This window comes from Macaca nemestrina, chromosome 15, assembly GCF_043159975.1.
Source record: "Macaca nemestrina isolate mMacNem1 chromosome 15, mMacNem.hap1, whole genome shotgun sequence".
Classification (NCBI taxonomy): Eukaryota; Metazoa; Chordata; class Mammalia; order Primates; family Cercopithecidae; genus Macaca; species Macaca nemestrina.
In genome coordinates this window covers 36,875,716-36,901,098 of record NC_092139.1, presented here as the reverse complement: position 1 = coordinate 36,901,098, position 25,383 = coordinate 36,875,716, and the positions used below count along the sequence as shown (strand labels likewise).

The 25,383-nt window shown below is 51.0% G+C and overlaps 1 protein-coding gene and 1 long non-coding RNA gene across 3 annotated transcripts; one reads left to right on the top strand and one right to left on the bottom strand.

The window, feature by feature from the left end:
• Positions 1-2,916: 2,916 nt before the first annotated feature.
• LOC105481601 (inosine triphosphatase) lies at positions 2,917-19,904 on the bottom strand. Of its 2 annotated transcripts, XM_011741298.2 has the most exons (8): positions 19,705-19,904; positions 15,452-15,509; positions 15,294-15,358; positions 14,633-14,706; positions 11,929-11,960; positions 8,763-8,878; positions 4,992-5,068; positions 2,917-3,398 (listed from the first exon to the last, which is right to left on the bottom strand). In XM_011741298.2, the coding sequence occupies exons 1-8, from the start codon at positions 19,768-19,770 to the stop codon at positions 3,260-3,262; spliced, it is 627 nt and encodes a 208-aa protein (XP_011739600.1). In that variant the 5' UTR covers positions 19,771-19,904; the 3' UTR covers positions 2,917-3,259. The 2 variants fall into 2 exon arrangements, with proteins under 2 accessions (XP_011739600.1, XP_070935691.1); XM_071079590.1 differs by lacking the exons at positions 15,294-15,358; positions 15,452-15,509.
• A 566-nt stretch (positions 19,905-20,470) lies between these two features.
• Positions 20,471-21,897, top strand: LOC139358490 (uncharacterized). Its single transcript, XR_011613482.1, has 2 exons — positions 20,471-20,703; positions 21,653-21,897. It is a non-coding gene; the product is annotated as an uncharacterized lncRNA (long non-coding RNA).
• Positions 21,898-25,383: the final 3,486 nt, after the last annotated feature.

Below are 25,383 nucleotides of genomic sequence, written 5' to 3'. Positions count from 1 at the left end.
ACTCCTGTTTTGGGTTCAATTAATTTGCTAGAGTGGTTCACAAAAGTCAGGGAAACATTTACTTATATTTAGCAGGTTTTAATTTTTTTTTTTTTCTTTTTGAGACAGAGTCTCATTTTTAATGTGCAATGGCCTGATCGGCTCACTGCAACCTCCACCTCTGGCTCAAGCGATTCTCATGCCTCAGCCTCCCAAATAGCTGGGACTACAGGTGCATGCCACTACGCCTGGCTAATTTTTGTATTTTTAGTAGAGACGGGGTTTCATCATATTGGCCAGTCTGGTCTTGAACTCCTGACCTCAAGTGATCTGCCTGCCTTGGCCTCCCAAAGTGCTGGGATTACAGGCATGAGCCACCATGCCCTGCCTAAATTTTTTTTTTTTTAATTATTTTTTAAGGATTGGGCGGCCGGGCACGGTGGCTCAAGCCTGTAATCCCAGCACTTTGGGAGGCCGAGACGGGCGGATCACAAGGTCAGGAGATCGAGACCATCCTGGCTAACATGGTGAAACCCCGTCTCTACTAAAAAATACAAAAAACTAGCCGGGCGAGGTGGCAGGCGCCTGTAGTCCCAGCTACTCGGGAGGCTGAGGCAGGAGAATGGCGTAAACCCGGGAGGCGGAACTTGCAGTGAGCTGAGATCTGGCCACTGCACTCCAGCCTGGGCAATAGAGCGAGACTCCGTCTCAAAAAAAAAAAAAAAAAAAAAGGGTTGGGCATTGATGGAGTTCCCAGTGATGAATAAGAGCTAATGGGCCCAGGGCCTTGCCCCCCACCCTACTGGCTTATTAAAAAGGCTATTACAGAGAATTCAGATGAAGAGATGCACAGGGTGAGGTGTGGGGGAAGGGGCACAGAGCTTGTGTGCCCTCCCCAGGGTGTCACCCTCCAGGAACCCCCACATGTTCGGCTATTCAGAAGCTCCCCAAACCCTGGCCTTTTGGGTTTTTAGGGAGGCCTCATTACGCAGACATGATTGAATAAACCACTGGCCACTGGTGATCAATTGAACCTTCAGCCCTGCCCCTCCCTGGAGGTGTGGTGGGGGGTGGAGACCGAAAGTCCCAGTCCTCTTGTCCTGTCTTGGTCTTTCCATAACCAAGCTCCCTAGATGCTGCCAGCCACCTCATTAGCACACAAGAAGACATCAGTGTGGAGTTTCTGAGGGTTTTTAAGTTGTTTGCTAGGAAAGGGGTCAAAGACCAAATACATATATGTTTTTTTTGAGACAGGGTCTCACACTGTTGCCCAGGCTGGAGTACAGTGGTGCGATCGTGGCTCACTGCAGCCTCGATTTCCCTAGGCTCAGGGGATCCTCCCACCTCGGAATCCTGAGTAGCTGTGGCCACAGGCACGCACCACCATGCCCAGCAAATTTTTGTATTTTTGTAGAGACAAGTTTTTTTTTTTTTTTTCTTTTTCTTTTTTTGTGAGACGGAGTCTCGCTCTGTAGCCCAGGCTGGAGTGCAGGCTGGAGTGCAGTGGCCGGATCTCAGCTCACTGCAAGCTCCGCCTCCCGGGTCCACGCCATTCTCCTGCCTCAGCCTCCCGAGTAGCTGGGACTACAGGCACCCGCTACCTCGCCCGGCTAGTTTTTTTGTGTGTTTTTTAGTAGAGACGGGGTTTCACCGTGTCAGCCAGGATGGTCTCGATCTCCTGACCTCGTGATCCACCCGCCTCGGCCTCCCAAAGTGCTGGGATTACAGGCTTGAGCCACCGCGCCCGGCCCAAGACAAGGTTTTGCCATGTTGCCCAGGCTGGTCGTGAAGTCCTGGGCTCAAGCGATCCTCCCACCTTGGCCTTCCAAAGTGCTGGGATTACAGGCATGAGCCACCTTGCCTGGAACTAGATATATACTTCAGAGTATCACAGGTAGCTAAAGTAAAAAAAAAAATGGGCAGAAAGTGTCATGTGCACCCAGGACAGAATTCTGGAGGAGCTGAACAGGCAATACAGAGAGGTGCCCTGCCCCACGCCTATGTCCCCATCCCACCCAGGCAGCATGTGATTCTTCTTTGGAGTACCCTCATCAGTAGCCTGGGTGTTCCCTGCACAGGGGGGCTGCATCCATGATCAACTGGCAAGGAGCAGGCAGGCCCCCAGCACCCCACATCTGAGGCCCAGCTAGACTTTTCCCACCCATCAAGGAGACTCAGGAGACTGGGCAGGGACGCAGCACCTCCTGGGGATTTAACCCAGCCGGAGCTTGCAGGCAAGAGGGGAGTGAAGGAACGACACTGTCCTGACCCAGGGCCATCCTGCTGGATGGAGTCACAGGGACTGCAGGGGTCTCTCCAGAGCTGCCTGTGGGCACAGAAGCAAGCCTGGGGGTGCCCCACCAGCCTGAGCCTACCACGCCCCCCTTGAATGTCCTTGGGTTGGACACTCTGACAAGGCAGCCACCTGGGGAAGTCCCTTCCAGGCAATGACTTCTCCAGGGCACAGAGTAAGGGTGTGTGGCATGAGCGAGGTCTCCTGAGGGGTCTGCAGCCGGCAGGCTGAACTGTGGCTATCAAGCCAACTGGGGTCGAGGACTCCAGCCCCTCCTCACCATAAAAATGAACTGGGCATTGTAATTATAAACCAACATTTTAGCGGCTCTGCTGTGTAACAGCATAAGGCAAAAGCACTGGGCGTGCCACACCGCCCAGCCCCCAACCCAGTAAGGCTTCATGGAGGCCCTGGCACTACCTGCAGGTAGGGGGCAGCATGGATCCAGGGTGGAGGTCAGCCCACAATCCATGCCACTAAGTGAGGCAGGAACGCGAGTGGAGATGTAACACTCCAGTTCACAGTGGCATCCGAACGCCTTCCACAGAGTGCTGCCCGTGTCCCCATCCCCACCCCCACCTAAAAGGCTTCCTGCACCTGCCAAAGGAGACTGAGACAGACACCTGCCTGGGGCAGGGTTCAAAACCGATATAGCTGGTTTATTTTGGAAACAAGTCTCATCCAGAAGTGTTATTTATTGGATTTAAAAAACATGGGAGGTGATTTGCATGGTTCCTCCCCAAGCCCTCACTCCCACCAAGTCCAGCTTTACCACCCAAGGTCCTTGCAGGATCCCAGGCCTGGAGGTTGTAGGAGAGAGCAGTGAATCCTAAGGGCAAGAGAATGGCATCCACTTGCCCAGAGTTTCTCAGAGCAGAGCCAGCTGCTCCTCCAGACAGGCTGGTGAGGCTACTCGACACCCCCAGGAAGGGGAAACCCTGAAGGAAGTACTTCCAGGGGTGCCTGCCTGATGCGGGAGGTTTCAGGCTAGCCCTCCCCAGATCCCCGGCCTGAGGGGCCTCCCCCAGCCGCAGAAGTCAAGCTGCCAAAGTACTCCTGCAGCTCCAGCAGGGCCCGGAAGCGATGGGAGACAGCGTTCTTCTCCGCCTTAGGCATCTCTGCGTACCTGAGGGATGACAGTAACAGCTCAGGGAGCCCAGATTCAGGGAGGAAACGCACCCCCTCCCTACCCTACCTCATCTCATCCCTGGAGTCCAAAGCTCACAGACCCCCAGAAAAGCAGAGGGGCCCAGCAGTTGCTGGCAGCCACTTAACTTTTAAAAATCGGATCAAGTTTTCAATTCCCCTGGGGCAGAAACCCCCATGAATGAGCATGGAGGGATATTAAACTTGCTCTAGTGTGCCCAAAAGTCATTAAGGGAAGCTGGGGACAGGGGGGATGAGCTACATGTTTGATCAGCTTTGTCATCTGTTGACAGGAAGCAGTGGGGCCTGACAGAGCAAACACAGCAGTCTCCTCTAATGCGCGGAGGGCGGGGGAGCACTTGAACAGCTGGCCAGGGGCCTGACCTCCGTGCCAGCACAGCAGTGAGGTGAGAATCCCATACCCCGCCTGTGGCCTGCAGACTGCTCTGTGCAAGACGGCAGCCAGTAGCCACTAGCCAGGTGTGGCTATTTAAATGAATTAACACTGAATAAAAATATTCCATTTCTGGGTCTCACCACATGCAAGTACTCCACAGCCCCATATGGCTAGTGGCTGGTTCCACAATGTCCTTACCCCTGCTGGGGCTATTGTGGGGCCTCAGACTGCGCTCCCTCAGGGCCCCTCCAGCCTGGAAAGCCTGATTCCAACAATGGCCCGTGCCTTGTGTGAATAAGGGGGGATTCGTGCGAACTACTGAGAACAACTGGTACTTTGAGGGCATAAAATAGTGCCCACATCGGGAGGCTGAGGCAGGAGAATGGCGTAAACCCGGGAAGCGGAGCTTGCAGTGAGTTGAGATCCAGCCACTGCACTCCAGCCTGGGCGACAGAGCGAGACTCCGTCTCAAAAAAAAAAAAAAAAAAAAAAAAAAAAAAAAAAAATAGTGCCCACAAGAGGCTGCAAAACCCTGGACATTTTCCCAACCTAGATGGGGGTCAGAAAATGACGCCATAAAACTGTCAGATGTGGCCAGGCGCAGTGGCTCATGCCTGTAATCCTAGCACTTTGGGAGGCCAAGGCGGGTGGATCACCTGAGGTCAGTTTGAGACCAGCCTGGCCAATCTGGTGAAATCCCGTCTCTACCAAAAATAACAAAAATTAGCTGGGCATGATGGTGCGTGCCTGCAATCCCAGCTGAGACAGGAGAATCGCTTGAACCCGGAAGGCAGAGGCTGCAGTGAGTCGAGATCACACCACTGCACCACTGCACTCCAGCAGCAAGCAAAACTCCGTCTCAAAAAAAAAAAAGTGAGAGGTACAGCTTACAAGCCAAGGCCAGAGAGGCGAAACCACTGGCTACACAGCTGATGTGGGGTGACCTGGAGCCTTAGAGCCCAGGACTCCCGGTGCCATCTGGCTGCCTTCCCGACCATGGACTAGGCCACCCAGATTCCTAGTGTCCACCCCAGCAGAGCTGCCTTTGGCTGGAACGGCACCCTCAGAGCCTCCCCAGCCCATATCCGCATGCCTGCACTTGGGCGGGGCACTGGCCCAACCCAAACCATGGCTATGCCAACCCCACACCCCAGGGAAGAAACCAGGGCTCCTTACGTCTGCTCATATCCATCAGGCTGAAAGCAGGGGTCCCAGCCAAAGTCCCGGCAGCCTCTGGGTGCCACGATCTGGCCCTGCCAAAGGAAAGGGGGTACTGGTGTGTAACTCGGTCCAGAGGACAAGCATGAGGAGGGCAGTGGCCAGTAGGAGTTTGGTGAGTTTGTGAATTTGATTTGACCCAACTTATGCAAAATAGTTGCAAGGCCTCTATAGCACCTGCAAATGTTTGCTGAATACAATAAAAAGCAGAGTGGGGCAGCTCTCCCCTCACACAGGGAGGAGGCATGCACCTGATGGGCCCACTGGCACCTCCGAGGCCACGTGCCCTCGCCACACCCGGGACAAATTGGGATATCACTGAAGAACAATGAGGCTACTTTGATAGATAGAAAACGTTTTCTCCTAATAGGAAGCTAAGTGCCCTGAAGTCTGTGGACAAGCCAGATGCCTGCCACTATGACCGTGTTCCTGAAAATGCGAGGAAGACTTTAACCATACGATGAAACACTGCAACCAGAAGCGGGCACCCAGCTCCCCACTTCATGAACACATAAGTGAGTACAGTAAATACTGGCTGTAGTAGGGAAATTCCACAGTGAAAATGTTAGAAAAAAGAACAAATTGTAATCCAGTGACATGAAATGTCATGTTGTTATCAAAGTAAAAAAAAAGAAAAAACAATCTGGCCAGGCACGGTGGCTCATGCCTGTAATCCCAGGACTTTGAGAGGCTGAGGTGGGAAGATCACTTGAGCCCAGCAATTTGAGACTACCCTGGGCAACATGGCAAAGGCGAAATCCCATCTCTACAAAAAATACAAAAATTAGCCTAGCCTGGTGGTGTGAGCCTGTAGTCCCAGATACTTGGTGGGAAGACTGCTTGAGCCCAAGAGGTCGAGGCTGCAGTGAGCTGTGATCCAGCCCGGGCGACAGACTGAGACCCTGTCTCAAAACGAACATACAAACATTCCAAAAAACAAACAAAAAAACCCAAAAAATTATAACTGAAAAAATACAAGGGGCTAGGTGTGGGAGCTCATGCCTGTAATCTCAGTGCTTTGGGAAGCGGAGGAGGGAGGATGGTTTAAACCCAGGAGTTCAAGACCAGTCTGGGCAACACAGTCAGACCCTATCTCTACCAATTTTTTTTTTTTTTTTTTTAAATTAGCCAGATGTAGTAGCTCGCACCTGAGGTCCTAGCTACTCAGGAGGCTGAGGTGGGAGGATGACTTGAGCCTGAGAGATCAAGGCTGCTATGAACTGTAACCATGCCACTGCACTCCAGCCTGGGTGATAAAGCAAGACCCTGTCTTAAAAACATTTTTTTTAAAATTTTTAAAAAATACAGTGGAGGTGGTACATGATTGGGATTAGTCACATAAATGCCAAGTAATTTAAACCCAAAGGCAAATTCTACTTCCGCTATGAGAGGCTGCGTGACCAAGGCCAGTTACTGAACCTCAACCATACAACAAATGTGTTTTGTGCACCCACAGTGGGCCTAGCCTTGCCCTCATACAATAGACCTCTTAAGCCAAACAGGCATTACACCAGTAAACAAATTAATAAAAGTAATGATTATACAATGCAAAGTGCCTTAAAGGGAATGAACAAGGTGTTAAGTTCAATAATGAAAGTATGGGGGCCTGCACGGTGGCTCATGCCTATAATCCCAGCACTTTGGAAGGCCAAGGAGGGTGGATCACCCGAAGTCAGGAGTTCAAAACCAGCCTGACCGAAATGGCGAAACCCCATCTCTACTAAAAATACAAAAATGAGCCGGGCATTGTGGCGCATGCCTGTATTAGTCAGGCATAGTGGCGCACGCCTGTAATCCCAGCTACTCGGGAGGCTGAGGCAAGAGAATTGCTTGAACCCAGGAGGTGGAGGTTGCAGTGAGCCGAAATCATGCCATTGCACTCCAGCCTGGCGACAGAGCAAGACACCGTCTCAAACGAACAAACAAAAAAGCTATAACCAGTGAGTACCAAGAAAAAAAAAATGGTTACGATAGTAATTTTTTTTTTTTTAACCATCACCACCACCACCAAAAACTTTTACCAGACAAGGTAAGACATCTGTGAACAGCTCCCAGTGGAATCTCTGGACATTCTCCTGAGCAGCAGGAACTGCGCAGAGGAGTGAAGTGGCAGAAGGCATGCTTCTGCACAGGGAGAGAGCAGGTGGGCACAGGGGCAGCAGCCAGCCTGGAGGGTAGTCTGGACCCTGGGAGAAGCAGCTATAATTCAGAATCTGATAGGCAGGTAAGGGGTGTGGAATACATCTCACGGAAGGAATAAGTTTGGGCAAATAATTAAGGTGTTATTATTATTATTTTTTTTTTTGAGACTAGGTCTCACTCCATTACTCCATGGCTGGAGTGCAGGAGTGCGATCATAGCTCACTGTACCCTCAAACTCCTAGGCTCAGGTGATCCTCCCACCTCAGCCTCCCAAGTAGTTGGGACTACAGGTGTGCACCATCATGCCCAGCTAATTATTTATTTATTTATTTTTGAGACAGGGTCTGGCTATGTTACCCAGGCTGGTCTCAAACTCCTGGCCTCAAGCGATCCTCCTGCTTTCGCTTTGCAAAGTGCTGGGATTACATGTGTGAGCCACTGTGCTCAGCCTCATTTTTTTTGTGGGGGGGGGAACACGGAGTCTTGCTCTTGTCACCCCCAGGCTGGAGTGCAGTAGCGGGATCTCGGCTCACTGCAACCTCTGCCTCCCGGGTTCAAGCGATTCTCCCACCTTAGCCTCCCGAGTAGCTGGGATTACAGGCATCTGCCACCAGGTCCAGCTATTTTTTGTATTTTTAGTAGAGACAGGGTTTAGCTATGCTAGCCAGGCTGTTCTTGAACGCCCGACCTCAGGTGATCCACCTGCCTCGGCCTCCCAAAGTGCTGGGATTACAGACGTGAGCCACCACGCCTGGCCTCATTTTTAGATTATTTGTAAAGATGGGGTCTTGTTATGGTGCCCAGGCTAATCTTGAACACCTGGGCTCAAGAAAGCCTCCCACCTGGGACTCCCAAAGTACCAGGATTACAGGTGTAAATCATCAAACCTGGCCAAGAATTCACATTGTATACTTGAACCCTGGAGGCAGAGGTTGCAGTGAGCCGAGATGACACCACTGCACTCCAGCCTGGGCAACACAGCAAGACTTTGTCTCAAAAAAAAAAAAAATTAAGATTCTATTATACATAAACACGAAAAGCTGGAAAGGCTGAGAGATAGTCAGCACCTTGGCAGTTGGATAAGGAAATCTGAGCTTGGAGAAGTCTGGGCTATACATGTAGCTTTGATCCAAGTGTGGTTTCTTACTAACAACAACAAAAAAAAAAAAAAAAGAAAGAAAAGAAAAGAAAAGAAAAGAAAAAAAAGTAGTTTTGGGAGTTGTCACCTTCAGTTTGCTCTTCTGGGTCTATCAAGCCTCAGGAGCTGTTAGCCAAGCCTTTCCCTGAAACAACAGCCTCAGGGGTCAAACAGGTTTCAGAATTGACAACACTTCCATTGTCCTGCCCAGGGGCGCCCCTCAGCAAGGCGAAAGTAACTACTCTGGCCCCAGGGCACCCTTTCCACCACCCTCCTAGGATTGACAGCACTTCTACCTATGCTGCCCAGGGGAGCCTCTCAGCAAGTCAAGATATCTTTGGCCCCAAGGCGCCCTTCCCCCCACCCTCCCGCAGACCCAGGGCGGTCGGCTCCTGTCGCGGCACCCCCTGGCGGCGTGCGGCGGGAACTGCATCAAAGTGGTTACGCACCGAGGTCCGGCCCCTGAACAGGCGCACGGGCTGGCTTGGGTCCCCGGTGCTGAGTGCAAACGTGCAGAGCGCGTAGGCTGACTTGTCCTCGAACCCAGCCAGGAGCTGGTGGAGACCTGCGGGTGGGCAGTAAGGGCTCAGGGCATCCCTGCTGGCTAACTCCCATCCCCACTCCCAAGAAGCCCACTAAGGGTGGGGAGGCAGGAATTCCCTAAAAAGGGAAATTAGGTCTCAATTGGGGTAGCAGGCGCGGCAGAGCCCAAGGCAGTGGGACTAGGCTTGAAATAGAAGTCTCTGGGCATTCTCGCTTCCCTCTAGCACAGGCTGACGACACAAGGCTTTATTTAAAGTTAGAAAACTAGCCAATGCAGCGTGGACCTTGTTTGATTCCTGATTCAAAACTAACCAACTGTAGGCCGGGCGCGGTGGCTCACGCCTGTAATCCCAGCACTTTGGGAGGCCGAGGTGGGCAGATCACGAGGTCAGAAGATCCAGACCATCCTGGCTAACACGGTGAACCCCGTCTCTACTAAAAATACAAAAAAAATTAGCCGGGTGTGGTGGCCGGCACCTGCAGTCCCAGCTACTCGGGAGCTAAGGCAGGAGAATGGCGTGAATGCGGGAGGCGGAGCTTGCAGTGAGCCGAGATCGCGCCACTGCACTCCAGCCTGGGCGACAGAACGAGACTCCGTCTCAAAAAAACAAAACAAAACAAAAAAACTAACCAACTTTAATAGGCACTTTTTCTACAACCAAGGAAATCCAAAAAATGATTAGGTAATATTAAAAAATGATTATATTTTAGTTATTTAACAGTTTCTTAATTTTTCACCTTTTAGAAATACAGTGGCTGCATTTGGTGGCTCATACCTGTAATCCCAACACTTTGGGAGGCCAAGGCGGGTGGGTCACTTGAGCTCAGGAGTTTGAGACCAGCCAGGGCAACATAGTGAGACCTCACCTCTATAAAAAACACAAAAATTAGCTAGGCATGGTGGCTTACACCTGTAGTCCCAGCTACTCAGGAGGCTGAGGTGGGAAGATCACTTGAGCCTGGATGGTGGGCAGTGAGCTGAGATTGAGCCACTGCACTCCAGCCTGGGCAACAGAGGGAGACCCTTGTCTCCAAAAAAAATTAAAACAAATAAAAATAAATACAAGCTGAAGAACTTACTGATGATATGGTGTCTGTGATTTGCCTTAAAATACTGGACTTAGGAAAAATAAGAGGGGTTATAGATGTCACAAAATAGGCATTGTGCTGATAACCCTGGAAGCTGGTTGATGGTGACTGAGGTTCATTATTCTACTATGCTTTTTTTAATTGACAAACAATAACTGTATATATTTATGCCCATTATCCTATTATGATATTCTACTGTGCAGATGTGAAATGCTCTATAATGTAAAGTGTCCTTTTTTTTTTTTTTTGAGACGGAGTCTCCCTCTGTCACCCAAGCTGGAGTACAGTGGCGTGATCTCGGCTCACTGCAAGCTCCGCCTCCCGGGTTCACACCATTCTCCTACCTCAGCCTCCTGAGTAGCTGGGACTACAGGTGTCCGCCACCACGCCCGGCTAATTTTTTGTATTTTTAGTAGAGACGGGGTTTCACCGTGTTAGCCAGGATGGTCTCGATCTCCTGACCTCGTGATCTGCCCACCTCGGCCTCCCAAAGTGCTGGGATTACAGGCGTGAGCCACCGCCCTTGGCCAATGTGAAGTGTTTTTAAAAGCACATAAGGATGGGTGCGGTAACTCATGCCTGTAATCCCAGCATTTTGGAAGGCCGAGGTGGGTGGATCACCTGAGGTTAGGAGTTCGAGATCTGCATGGCCAACATGGTGAAACCCTGTCTCTATTAAAAATACAAAAATTAGCTGGACGTGGTGGCAGGCACCTGTAATCCCAGCTACACGGGAGGCTGAGGCAGGAGAATCGCTTGAACTCAGGAGGCAGAGGTTGTAGTGAGCCGAGATCGTGCCATTGCACTCCAGCCTGGGCAACAAGAGTGAAACTTGTCTCCAACAACAACAAAAAAAGGCCAGGCGTGGTAACTCACACCTGTAATCCCAGCACTTTGGGAGGCTGAGGCAGGCAGATCACAAGGTCAGGAGATTGAGGCCATCCTGACCTACATGGTGAAATCCCAACTCTACTAAAAATACAAAAATTAGTTGGGCATGGTGGCATATGCCTGAAGTCCCAGCTACTCAGGAGGCTGAGGCAGAAGAATCGCTTGAATCCGGGAGGTGGAGGTTGAAGTGAGCCGAGATCGTGCTACTACACTCCAGCCTGGGTGACAGAGCGAGACTCCATCTCTCAAAAAAAATTTAGCCGGCGTGGTGGCACATGCCTATAATCCCAGCTGCTTGGGAGGCTGAGGCAGGGGGATTGCTTGAACCAGGGAGGCAGAGGTTGCAGTGAGTTGAGCCACTGCACCCCAGCCTGGGCAACAGTGAGACTCCATCTCAAATAAATAAATAAATAAATAAATAAATAAATAAATAAATAGGCTGGGTGTGGTGGTTCACACCTGTAATCCCAGCACTTTGGGAGGCCAAGGTAGGAGGATCACTTGAGGTCAGGTGCTCGAGACTGGCCTGGCCAACATGGTGAAACCCCCTCTCTACTTAAAATACAAAAATTAGCTGGGCATGGTGGTAGGCGCCTGTAATCCCAGCTACTTGGAAGGATGCAGCAGGAGAATCGCTTGAACACAAGAGGCGGAGGTTGCAGTGAGTCGAGATCATACCAGTGCACTCCAGCCTGGGCAAGAGTGAGACCTTGTCTCTAAATAAATAAATAAAAGCACATAAAGATGGGACATTTTGGCTTGCAACTGTGGGTGACAGGATACGCACTGCTGGGGTCCAGGAGGGGCAGTCCTCCAATTCCCAGGGCAGGCCCTGGCTAAAGCAGTCACGAGGGCCAAGTCCCTCTTGAAACCTCCTCAACCCTATAGCTCCCACCATCCCTCCCCCACACAGTGCTCTCTGGAGTACAGGGTAAGTGTGAACTACCAGTGCTAGATGGGGAAAATGAGGTGGAGGCTCCGTGGTGGGGGCTAGAACCTGGGACTCCTGACTACTAGTTGGGGTCCCTCCCCTAGAGCAAACCCAGATTCTCATTCCCAACAGATCCAGGGAAGAAACAAAGCAGATAATACCTTCAGGCTTTAACTTCTCCAGAAACCACTTTCTGCAAGAGAAATAAAGGAGAGTCAGAACACCAGGAGCAGTTGGATCTTCTTACCACCTTTTCCTGGCTGTTCCCTATTGACAGCCAAGGGTAAATGAAAAAGAATGCCTCCAAGGGCCAGGTGAGGTGGCTCCTGCCTGTAATCCCAGCACTTTGGGAGGCTAAGGTAGAGCTCAGTTTTTTTTTTTTGAGACGGAGTCTCGCTCTGTTGCCCAGGCGATCTCTGCTCACTACAAGCTCCGCCTCCTGGGTTCATGCCATTCTCCCGCCTCAGCCTCCCGAGTAGCTGGGACTACAGGCGCCCACCACCACACCCAACTAATTTTTTTTTTTTTTTTTGAGGAGGAGTCTCGCTCTGTCACTCAGGCTGGAGTGCAGTGACATGATCTCGGCTCACCACAAGCTCCACCTCCCGGATTCCCACCATTCTCCTGCCTCAGCTTCCCCAGTAGATGGGACTACAGGTGCCCGCCACCACGCCTGGCTAATTTTTTTGTATTTTTAGTAGAGACAGGGTTTCACCATGTTAGCCAGGATAGTCTCGATCTCCTGACCTCGTGATCCGCACACCTCGGCCTCACAAAGTGCTGGGATTACAGGCGTGAGCCACCGCGCCCAGCCTAATTTTTTCTATTTTTAGTAGAGACAGGGTTTCACCATTCACAGGATGGTCTCGATCTCCTGACCTCGTGATCCACCCGCCTCAGCCTCCCAAAGTGCTGGTATTACAAGTGTGAGCCACCGTGCCCGGCTGAGCTCAGGAGTTTGAGAAAAGCTTGGACAACATAGCGAAATCCCATCTCTACAAAAAATGCAAAAAAACTGGCTGGGCACGTGCCTGCAGTCCCAGCCACTCGGGAAGCTGAGGCAGGTGGGTAGCTTGAGCCAAAGAAGTGAGCTGTGATCACACCACTGCACTCCTACCTCATCGACAGACTGAGACGCTGTCTCACACACCAAAAGTAAATAAATACAGGCCAGGCACGGTGGCTCACACCTGTAATCCCAGCACTGTGGGTGGCCGAGGAGGGCAGATCACAAGGTCAGGAGATCGAGACCATCCTGGCTAACATGGTGAAACCCCCGTCTCTACTAAAAATACAAAAAATTAGCTGTGGTGGCGGGCACCTGTAATCCCAGCCGCTCAGGAGGCTGAGACAGGAGAATGGCGTGAATGCAGGAGGTGGAGCTTGCAGTGAGCTGAGATTGCGCCGCTGCACTCCAGCCCAGGCGACAGAGAGAGACTCCATCTCAAAAAAAAAATAATAAATAGGGCCAGGCGCGGTGGCTCAAGCCTGTAATCCCAGCACTTTGGGAGGCCGAGACGGGCGGATCACGAGGTCAGCAGATCGAGACCATCCTGGCTAACACGGTGAAACCCCGTCTCTACTAAAAAAATACAAAAAACTAGCCGGGCGAGGTGGCGGGCGCCTGTAGTCCCAGCTACTCGGGAGGCTGAGGCAGGAGAATGGCGTGAACCCGGGAGGCGGAGCTTGCAGTGAGCTGAGATCCGGCCACTGCACTCCAGCCTGGGCAACAGAGCGAGACTCCATCTCAAAAAAATAATAATAATAATAATAATAATAATAAATAGGCCAGGCGCGGTGGCTCAAGCCTGTAATCCTGGCACTTTGGGAGGCTGAGACGGGCGGATCACGAGGTCAGGAGATTGAGACCATCCTGGCTAACACGGTGAAACCCCATCTCTACTAAAAGATACAAAAAACTAGCCAAGCGAGCTGGCGGGTGTCTGTAGTCCCAGCTACTCGGGAGGCTGAGGCAGGAGAATGGTGTAAACCCGGGAGGCGGAGCTTGCAATGAGCTGAGATCTGGCCACTGCATCCTAGCCTGGGCGACAGAGCGAGACTCCGTCTCAAATAAATAAATAAATAAGTACAAAAAATTAGCTGGGTGTGGTGATGCACACCTGTAGTCCCAGCTACTCAGGAAGCTGAGGTAGAAAGATCACCTGAGCCTGGGAGGTGGAGACTGCAGTGAGCCATGATCACGCCACTGCACTCCAGCCACCTGGGTAACAGAGACTGTATCTAAAAAAAAAAAAGGAAGAAAGAAATCAAGTTTTAGATTCCAACTTCCTTGTTTTCTCTTTCCTGAAATTTTTTTTTTTTTTTTTTTTGAGACGGGGTCTTGCTCTGTCACCCAGGCTGGAGTGCAGTGGCCGGATCTCAGCTCACTGCAAGCTCCGCCTCCCAGGTTCACGCCATTCTCCTGCCTCAGCCTCCCGAGTAGCTGGGACTACTAGCCACCTCGCCTGGCTAGTTTTTTGTATTTTTTAGTAGAGACAGGGTTTCACCGGGTTTGCCAGGATGGTCTCGATCTCCTGTCCTTGTGATCCGCCCGTCTCGGTCTCCCAAAGTGCTGGGATTACAGGCTTGAGCCACCGCGCCCGGCCCTCTTTCCTGAAATTAATCTACCTATGAACATACTTCTCAAATGCGTGGGGTCCCCTTTACCATCTCCACTTACAGGTCGCATTCTCACACTTTACAAAAGAAAGACATGCTTCTCCTATCCCATCTTTCCTTGGGACAACGTGAAAGGCTGTTGATGCGAAGACAGGGAATGACCTGCAGTATCAGGTGCCTCGTCATTTTGCAGTTCTGGTGGTTTTGGGCCTGGGGTCCTGTAAGGGGGTGGAGGTGGGCACTCACATGTAGGGGCCGGGGAGCCCTCCAAGGGCGTTGTAGCACAGACAGGTGTCCTCAACCAGCACGGGCCCCTGTACCTGCAGCACAAAGACATGCAGCCCTGAGACACACGATCACCATCCCCTCCTGGAACACCGAGGTCACCCAGGCTGGGGCCAGCCCTCAGCTAGCTGAGATCTGTGGCAGACAGCGCCCTGGGAGCTGCCCTCGGCCAATCTCTTACCTTTGGCCAATCTCTTATCTTATGAAGACACCAAAGCTTTGGCTGATTGTAAAGCTTGCTCCAGGCACAGCAATGGGAGAGCTGGGATTCGCACTCAGCCTGACTCTCCACAGCATGCTTTCTGAGTTCCACGAACAAGTGTGAATGCAGCGGTGGATGTGTGTGGGGAGGACGTAGGGCTGGAATGCATGTGTCTGAGCATTTGGGGGAAGGAGAGTCTGTGTGTATGTAGGAGTGTATAGTAATGGTCTGGGGGAGATACCATGTATTCAAGGCTGGCAAAGGAAGGCAGTGTTCCAAAGTCAATATTAACTGAACCCTAGAGGGCTCTGGGTCGGTCCTAGAAAGCTCAACAAACTTGTTTATTGTTTCCAGCAGGCACAGGCCCTGGAAGCTACCTGGACAAGAGGAGCAAGTGTGGGACAAGGGCAGGGCAAGCACCTGGCGAGCTGCCTCCTGACATTTCTGTATGGAAATCTCATCCGGCTCCCCCTGGTACTCCGGCACTTATCAGGGAAACAGACACACAGAGAGTCAGGTCACAGGAAGACAGATAAAATCCAACCATCTTTTAAAAATAAAACAAAACAGAGACATACGGTCAATTTTCTGTGCCACCAAAGTGCATGGAAACTTATCTCCTAGAATCTGAATGACCTGTTCCAAAAGAAAAGAGAAGATTTATCACCATCTAATGATTCCCCATTACTATGTGAGCACGTGAGCTGTCATCCACCTTTCTCATCGATAACTCTCCTGCCAATCTCCTAAAGCTTACCAACTCAGGCCCGTGAGCCTCACCCCGGCTTTCAGGGTCCCACCCCAGCAAGCCAGCCCCTTCCATCTCCTTACTTCTCTATCTCTCCTACATCAGGTCTCTGCTTGTGCTAAGCCCCCATCCAGAACACCCTCTTCTTTTCTCAATGCTCCTAGAAACCCTAGCCACCCTCCTAAACCAGAAATTCTCTATCAGAATATACCCAGAATTCAGGAGGCCTGTGAACATGGATTGGAAAAAAAATATCTTTAGTCTTAGTAACCTTAATTGAAATTTAGTATCTTTGGCCGGGCACAGTGGCTCACGCCTGTAATCCCAGCACTTTGGGAGGCTGAGGTGGGTGGATCACGAGGTCAGGAGATCGAGACCACCCTGGCTAACATGGTGAAACCCCGTCTCTACTAAAAATACAAAAAATTAGCCTGGCATGGTCGCGGGCACCTGTAGTACCAGCTACTCGGGAGGCTGAGACAGGAGAATGGCTTGAATCCAGGAGGCGGAGCTTGCAGTGAGCCGAGATCGCGCCACTGCACTCCAGCCTGGGCAACAGAGTGAGACTCCGTCTCAAAAAAAAAAAAAAAAAAAGAAATTTAGTATCTTTTTCCATTATGAATATAGGTAACAAACCAAAATATTACTAGCAGTTCCTGTGACTTTTAAACCTACTAAAATCACAGATGTTGTTATAACTCATTACAACTGCTGCAGATATCTCAAAATACCATTTATCTGGGTATTTTAAAATTAAGGGGCTAGGTGCTGTGGCTCACGCTTGTAATCTCAGCACTTTCAGAGGCCAAGGTGGGCAGATTGCTTGAGCCCAGAAGTTTGAGACTAGCTTGAACAACATGGCAAAACCCCATCTTTACAAAAAATACAAAAATTAGCTGGGCATGGTGGCATGCGCCTTAAGTCCCAGCTACTCAGGAGGCTGGGGCAGGAGGATTGCTTGAGCACAGAAGATTGAGGCTACAGTGAGCCAAGATTGCACCATTGCATTCCAGCCTTAGGCAACAGAGTGAGACCCCGTCTCGGAAAAAAAAAAAAAAAAAAAAAAAGTAATTACTCATACATTGGTAGATTAAATTCTTTAATGCATTAAGAAAGTATAGATAACTAGGCCGGGCGCGGTGGCTCAAGCCTGTAATCCCAGCACTTTGGGAGGCCGAGGCGGGTGGATCACGAGGTCAGGAGATCGAGACCATCCTGGCTAACATGGTGAAACCCCGTCTCTACTAAAAATACAAAAAAAAAAACTAGCCGGGCGTGGTGGCGGGCGCCTGTAGTCCCAGCTACTCGGAGGCTGAGGCGGGAGAATGGCGTGAATGCGGGAGGCGGAGCTTGCAGTGAGCCGAGATCGCGCCACTGCACTCCAGCCTGGGCGACACAGCGAGACTCCGTCTCAAAAAAAAAAAAGAAAGTATAGATAACTAAATCACAAATATTTGTAACATTTTGATAATTGTAATTCACTATAGTTGATTTCCTTTGTAATCCTATTATTTTATTTATTTCATTTTTTTTTTTGAGAGAGGATCTCTCTCTGTCTGTCACCCAGGCTGGAATACAGTGGCACAAACACAGCTCACTAGAGCCTCAACCTCCTGGGTCCAAGAGATCCTCCTGCCTCAGCCTCCCATGTACCTAGAACCACAGGTGGCCCAGGTACCATGCTTAGGCTAATTATTTGTAGAGCTAGGGTCTCACTTTGTTGCCCAGGCTGGTCTTGAACTCCTGGGCTCAAGAGATCCTCCTTGAGCCTCAGTCTCCCAAAGTGCTGGGATTATAGGTATGAACCACAGTGCCCAGCCTGTAATACCATGTATTTTCTTTTGTACATTTGAAACTATTTTTCTGAGAAAGATTCTATAGGTTTCCTCAGTCTGCCAATGGCATACCACTAGTTAAGACTACCCGTTCGACCAGGCGCAGTGGCTCATGCGTGTAATCTAACACTTTGGGAGGCGGAAGCGGGCAGATCACCTGAGGTCGGGAGTCCAAGACCAACCAGCCTGACCAACATGGAGAAACCCTGTCTCTACTAAAAATACAAAAATTAGCTGGGTGTGGTGGCACACACCTGTAGTCCCAGCTACTGGGAAGGCTGAGGCATGAGGATTGCTTGAACCCGGGAGGCGGAGGTTGCAGTGAGCTGAGAGAGTGCCACTACACTCCAGCCTGGGCGACAGAGTGAGACTTGTCTTAAAAAAAAAAAAAAAAAAAAAAAAAAAAACACAGCTGGGCGAGGTGGTTCACGCCTGTAATCCCAGCACTTTGGGAGGCGGAAGCAGATAGAGGGTGGATCACCTGAGGTCAGGAGTTTGAGACCAGTCTGGCCAACATGGCAAAATCCCGTTTCTACTAAAAATACAAAAATTAGCCAGGCGTGGTGACGCATGCCTGTAATCTCAGATACTCAGGAGGCTGAGGCAGGAGAATCGCTTTAACCCAGGAGGCGGAGGTTGCAGCGAGCAGAGATCACACCACTGCACTCCAGCCTGGGTGACAAAGTGAGACTCTGTCTCAAAAAGAAAAAAAAAAGACTACCTGTTTTAGGCCAAGTTCAAGTCCATGTTCTCCAAGGAGTCTCCCTTGGCTACTCTAGCACCTTCTTCTTCTTCTTCTTCTTTTTTTATTTTGAGAGGAGTCTCACTCTGTCACTCTGTCACCCAGGCTGGAGTACAGTGGTGTCATCTCAGCTCACTGTAACCTCTGCTTCCGGGCTTCAAGCGATTCTCCTGTCTCAGCCTCCTGAGTAGCTGGGACTACAGACATGTGCCACCATGCCCAGCTAATTTTTGTATTTTTAGTAGAGATGGAGTTTCACCATGTTGGCCAAGCTGGTCTTGAACTCCTGACCTCAGATGATTTGCCCGCCTCAGCCTCCCAAAGTGCTGGGATTACAAGCGTGAGGCACCGCACCCAGGCTCCAGCTCCTTCTTTAAATGAGGGCAATATTCTCAGTCAGAGGTTTGGGGTCTCATGCCCATTGTCCTGCATGGGCTCTGTTCAGGGTGGCACTGCCTGACTGGTCTGGCCTCAGGATCCCAAACCTTTTTTCAGCAGAAGGTTCTGGTTCCTGAGGCCACTTTGTCCTGGCACCAAAGTGACATCAGTCCCTCCCTACGCTACAGGCAAATATAGGTTTCCCTAGTGATTACACCCCGCTGGTCTGACTCAGACATATCCAGTGGGTGTCATCCTGATCCCCTACACATGACCCCCACTCCGTGGCTATGGCTGATTGAACAGGGGCAAACACTTGATTCAAGCAAAGCCAGTCGGGGCTGATATCTGGTAGAAGTCTCACTGTTCCATCCCCCAGCAGGGAAGAAAGGGGAAATATATGAACAGGAATAGGGATCAGCATCCAGAGAGAACAAGGACAAGTCAGCTTCTTGAGGGAACCTCAGGTCCTGCAGGACACTGTAACACTATATTCCCACAGGAGTCATCTGGTGGCTTACATGAACTCCCTGTGTGTCTCTGTTACTTGCTAGCCACAAAGTCCCTGCAAACAGAAACTTTAGATCCACTGCCTCCTTTACTCCTCCTCCCTGTAGCGCTGTGAAGCAAATGTCCTGCATCATCCCCACTTCACACACGCGAAGAGGTTAGAACATTTTAGGACGGTGGTGGGGCACGGATTGCTTAGTGTGGAACTCCGCCCCACGCCCTCTGTGGGTCCTGCTAGCCCTGGCCCAGCAGCGGGATGTGGATAAGTCCCAGAAGAGTATCGGGACACTGGGTTGGGGTCTACTTCAATAGGTGACTTCGGGGCGGTTGCTAAGGGCCCCGTTACTCCTCCGGGTCCCGCAGTCGCTGACCACACAAGCCCTGTGTCGGGATTTGTCAAGACCCTCGTTCCTTCGCCAACCCCGGGGCGCCCCGATTCCGCAGCCACTCCCTTCTTGCGCCCCAGCCTTTCCACACAGCCGGGTCAGGACCCATCCTTCCGGGCTGAATTCTCTTCTCTCTCCATGCCTCCTCCCACGTGCTTCCCTCCACCCGGAAGCCCCTTCTCCGCCGTATTCCCAGCTGCCTCCCAGTCAGCCCCCAACACCCTTCCGGCACCTCCTCCAGCTTCTTGGCGTTCCCCGTGACAAACACGATCTTCTTCCCCACCAATGAGGCCGCCATGGTGAGCCCCGGTTACCCAGCTGAGCCACCGAAAACTCCTTGGCGTCCAGTGACAGAAAACTTCCGGCTGGTGGCGGAAGTAAACGGCTCAGTTTCCGGCCAGGGGTCCGGGTGAAAGCCGACCCGGACCCCAAGGCGCGTATCGGGCGACTGGGCTCGCGGTGGCGGCCTAGCCCTCCGCGTCCGAATTGCTGGGGGCCTCCCAAGCCTGGAGATTGAGTGCTCCAAGACCCGTCCCTCCTGCCTAAGGGACGCTCTCTTCAAGAACCGGAAGAGACCACTACCACCCCCACCCCGCCCCTGGTTTCGCTCTTCTCTGCAATGGGGTCTCCGAAAGGAGAAGACTGCAGCCCTGTGATCCTGGAGGTTTGCGCTGTCCTACGCTGTCTCAAAAAATTGCCTCCTTTTAGGCAAGGGCTTCCAAACCCTCATCCCGCTCTCACGTTCAGCCTTACCCGCCAGCTCTGATCCACCGGACCGTGAACTTAAACTCGGCATAGCCTAAAACAAGCCCAAACTTCTCACCCGGTTTCACACCTAGGCTTGAGAGCTCAGTATCTAGACTCCCTCACTTCCTCATCCCTTCAGCCTCTCAAATCCATCACCCCTTCTCCGTGGCCACCGTTTCAGCCCGACCTTTGCATTCCAAACACAACTGAAAGTAGGAAGTGCCCTCTCAAAGGTGTGTCTGCTGAACCTCTGCTGATACTCTCTTTGCGGCAAGTCATCTGACTCGCTCCTCCAGAGACTCAGCCTTCTGCCCGCCGCCTGTAACCCTGGGTCAGTACCTCTTGAATGGCCACTTCTGCCCATGGACAAGAAAAGGAGGGAGTCTGAGTTCTTACCAAGCTCCTCAGGCCATTCTGATGCTCATCAAAGTGTGGGAAAGCCCAGTGGCTCACACCTGTAATCCCAGCACTTTGGGAGACTGAGGTGAGTGGATCACCCGAGGTCAGGAGTTTGAGACCAGCCTGACCAACACGGAGAAACCCTGTCTCTACTAAAAATACAAAATTAGCCAGGCATGGTGGTGCATGCCTGTAATCCCAGTTCAGAGAATTCAGGATTCAGGGCCGGGCGCGGTGGCTCAAGCCTGTAATCCCAGCACTTTGGGAGGCCAAGACGGGCGGATCACGAGGTCAGGAGATCGAGACCATCCTAGCTAACACGGTGAAACCCCGTCTCTACTAAAAAAATACAAAAAAAACTAGCCGGGCGAGGTGGCGGGCGCCTGTAGTCCCAGCTACTCGGGAGGCTGAGGCCGGAGAATGGCGTGAACCAGGGAGGCGGAGCTTGCAGTGAGCTGAGATCCGGCCACTGCACTCCAGCCTGCACTCCAGCCTGGGCTACCGTCTCAAAAAAAAAAAAAAAAAAAAAAAAAAAAAAAGAATTCAGGATTCAGGAGCATCACCTGAACTCGGGAGACAGGGGTTGCAGTGAGCAGAGATCGTGCCATTGGATTCCAATCTGGATAACAAGAGCAAAACTGCGTCTGAAAAAGAAAAAAAAAAAAAAAAAAAGTGTGGGAACCACTGCTTTGGGTGGTGACCTGTTTTCTTTTTCTTTTTTTTTTTTTTTTGAGACGGAGTCTGGCTCTGTCACCCAGGCTGGAGTGCAGTGGCCGGATCTCAGCTCACTGCAAGCTCCGCCTCCCGGGTTCACGCCATTCTCCTGCCTCAGCCTCCCGAGTAGCTGGGACTATAGGCGCCCGCCACCTCGCCCGGCTAGTTTTTTGTATTTTTTAGTAGAGACGGGGTTTCACCGTGTTAGCCAGGATGGTGTCGATCTCCTGACCTCGTGATCCGCCCGTCTCGGCCTCCCAAAGTGCTGGGATTACAGGCGTGAGCGACCGCGCCCGGCGACCTGTTTTCTTTTATTGAAGCAGAAACATCATTATGCAGAGTACCTAGAGGAGTGGCCATGGGAATTTGAGGGCAGATGAGGGCCTGGAAGACATCAGTTACCCTGAGGAGCCTGAAAAGAAGAAAAACGGCCCACCCTACATGGACACCTTTCTTGGATCTTAGCCAGCTCAAGCCCCAGCTCAGGAAAAGCTTCCCTGAGCTCCCTTTCATCTGCTTGCATAGCACTGACCTCTCCACTGCAAATAGATACTCATTTGTGTGATTCTGTTTTCTAAAAATTCTAATGGTAAAAACCACATCTGTTTTTGCTCACCTCTCTTTTTCTTTTTCTTTTCTTTTTTTTTTCTGGGGGGGACGGAGTCTTGCTCTTGTCACCCAGGCTGGAGTTCTATGGCATGATCTCAGCTCACTGCAACCTCCGTCTCCTGGGTTGAAGCGATTCTCCTGCCTCAGCCTCCCAAGTAGCTGGGACTACAAGCACCTGCCACGACGCCCATCTAATTTCTGCATTTTTAGTAGACACGGGGTTTCACCATGTTGGCCAGGCTGGTCTTGAACTCCTGACCTCGTGATCTGCCCACCTTGGCCTCCCTAAGTGCTGGGATTACAGGTGTGAGCCACTGCGTTTTTTGTTGTCGTTGTTGTTTTGAGATGGAGTCTCACTCTTGTCGCCCAGGCTTGAGTGCAGTGGCACAATCTCGGCTCACTTCAACTTCTGACTCCCGGGTTCAAGGGATTCTCCTGCCTCAGCCTCCCCACTAGCTGGGATTAGAGACATGCACCATTACGCCCAGTGAATTTTTGTATTTTTAGTAGAGGTGGGGGTTTCACCATGTTGACCAGGCTGGTCTCGAACTCGTGACCTCAGGAGATTCCTCCCTGCCACCTCAGCCTCCCAAAGTGCTGAGATTACAGGCTTGAGCCACCGCGCCCAGCCTCACCTCTCATTCGTAAATCCCAGTGCCTGGTACATAGTAGGTGTTCTATAATGTAAGATCACAACTAGCTTGGGTACAGTGGATCACTTGATCCCAGGAGTTCAAGACCAGCCTAGACAACATGGTAAAACCCAGTCTCTACAAAAAATACAAAAAATTAGCTAGGCTTGGGGGCACACAACTGTAGTCATAGCTATTCAGGAGGCTGAGGTGGGAGGATCACCTGAGCCTGGGAAGTCAAGGCTGCAGTGAGCCAAGTGTGCCACTGTACTCCAGCCTGCGTGATGCAAGTGAGACCCTGTCTCAAAAAACCAACAAACAAAAAGATCACAACTGACATCCATAATTACAATTCCATAGATAACTTTCTTTTTCATTCTTTCCTTTTTTTTTTTTTTTTTTTTTTGAGATGGAGTCTTGCTCTATTGCCCAGGCTGGAGTACAGTGGCATGGTCCCTGCTCACTGCAACCTCTGCCTATCAGGTTCGAGCACTCCTCCCACCTCAGCCTCCTGAGTAGCTGGGACTACAGGCATACACCACCATGGTCGGTTAATTTTTGTATTTTTCTTTTTCTTTTTTTTTTTCTTTGAGACAGAGTCTCGTTCTGTCGTCCAGGCTGGAGTGCAGTGGTGCAATCTCGGCTCACTGCAAGCTCTGCCTCCCGGGTCCCCGCCATTCTCCTGCTTCAGCCTCCTGAGTAGCTGGGACTACAGGCGCCCACCACCACGCCCGGCTAATTTTTTTGCATTTTTAGTAGAGACAAGGTTTCACTGTGTTAGCCAGGATGGTCTTGATCTACTGACCTCACGATCTGCCCACCTCGGCCTCCCAAAGTGCTGGGATTACAGGCGTGAGCCACCACACCCGGCCAATTTTTGTATCTTTAGTAGAGGCGGGGTTTCACCATGTTGGCCAGGCTGGTCTTGAACTCCTGACCTCAAGTGATCTGCCCACCTCAGCATCCCAAAGTGCTGGGATTATATGCGTGAGCCATCGTGCCAGCCTTAGATAATCTTTTTTTTTTTTTTTGAGACAGAGTTTCACTCTCATTGCCCAGGCTGGAGTGCAATGGCACGATCTCGGCTCACTGCAACCTCTGCCTCCCAGGTTCAAGCAATCCTCATGCCTCGGCCGCCCAAGTAGCTGAGATTACAGGCATGCACCATCACAGTCTACTAAAAAATTTTGTATTGTTAATAGAGACGGGGTTTCTCCGTGTTGGTCAGGCTGACCTCAGACTCCCAACCTCAGGTGATCCGCCCACCTCAGCCTCCCAAAGTGCTGGGATTACAGGCACGAGCCACCCGCGCGGCCTAATTAACTTTCTAAAGCCAAGGAATTGATCGTTCAGGACGAGAAGCAGTTTCTCTTCAGATCCCAGGCCAGATGAAGCTGCTTCTGTGTCTCAAGAGGTGGTACAAGTCAAAAACCAAAAAAGGCAAATTAGAGAAACACATTTTAAGCAGAACTCCAGAAGCTGCAGAAACATTCATTTGATGGAAATCCTCATATAAGGAACCTGTTTCTCCTTTTTTTTTTTTTTTTTGAGACGAGTCTCGCTCTGTTGCCAAGGCTGGAGTGCAGTGGTGCAATCTTGGCTCATTGCAACCTCCGCATCCTGGGTTCAAGTGATTCTCCTGCCTCAGCCTCCCAAGTAGCTGAGATTACAGGCGTGTGCCACCATGCCCCGCTAATTGTTTGTATTTTTAGTAAAGATGGGATTTCATCATGTCGGATAGGCTGGTTTTGAACTCTTGACCTGAAGTGATCCGCCTGCCTCGGCTTCCCAAAGTGCTAGAATTACAGGCGAGAGTCACCTCGCCTGGCCCATATTTTTTCAAACCCCTTTCTCACTGTTGTTCAATAGTCCTGAATTTATTTTTATTTTTATTTATTTTATTTTTATTTTTCTGAGATAGGGTCTCACTCTATCACCTAGGCTGGAGTGCAGTGGCGATGATCATGGCTCACTGCAGCCTCGACTCCCTGGGCTCAGGTGATCTTCCACCTCATCCTCCCAAGTAGCTGGAATTACAGGTGCATGCCACCACACCTGGCTAATTTTTGTATTTTGTTTTGTAGAGACAGGGTTTCATCATGTTGCCCAGGCTGGTCTTGAACTCCTAGGCTCAAGGGATCCCCCAACCTAGACTTCCCAAAGTATTGGGTTAACAGATGAGCCTCTGTGCCTGGCTCCTGAAATCTTTACTTCTGTTATTATGCATACAAAAAGCTTCATAAATTCCAGTACTGCCCTCCCCTCCCCTTCCGGAAGGAAGGAAGGAAGGAAGGAAGGAAGGAAGGAAGGAAGGAAGGAAGGAAGGAAGGAAGGAAGGAAGGAAGGAAGGAAGGAAGGGAGGGAGGGAGGGAGGGAGGGAGGGAGGGAGGGAGGGAGGGAGGGAAAGAAATTCAATGTCACAGATATAGCTAAAGCTCAGGGCTTAACCCCAACTCGCTTCCCTCCTCCTAGAGGCAATCGCTGTCCTGAAGTTGGTGTGCATCAGTCCCAAGCCTCTTCGTACTTTTTCCAAGGTTGTTTCCATAAACACTATGTGGGATTTTAAATCACTAAAATTTAGTGATTTTAAAACATACAGAGTCCGGGCGTGGTGGCTCACGCCTGTAATCCCAGCACTTTGGGAGGCCGAGGTGGGCGGATCACAAGGTCAGGAGTTCGAGACCAGTGTGGCCAAATAGTGAAACCGCATCTCTACTAAAAATACAAAAATTAGCCCGGCGTGGTGGCGGGCGCCTGTAGTCCCAGCTACTCGGGAGGCTGAGGCAGGAGAATCGCTTGAACCCGGGAGG

Coding starts and splice junctions, on each gene's coding strand:
- LOC105481601 (XM_011741298.2), bottom strand. CDS start 19,770: ATGGCGGCCTCATTGGTGGGGAAGAAGATCGTGTTTGTCACGGGGAAC. Junction 11,961..14,632: donor GGGCTCCCCGGCCCCTACAT/GTGAGTGCCCAC, acceptor TTTCTCTTGCAG/AAAGTGGTTTCTGGAGAAGT. Junction 5,069..8,762: donor TGTTCAGGGGCCGGACCTCG/GTGCGTAACCAC, acceptor TTCCTTTGGCAG/GGCCAGATCGTGGCACCCAG.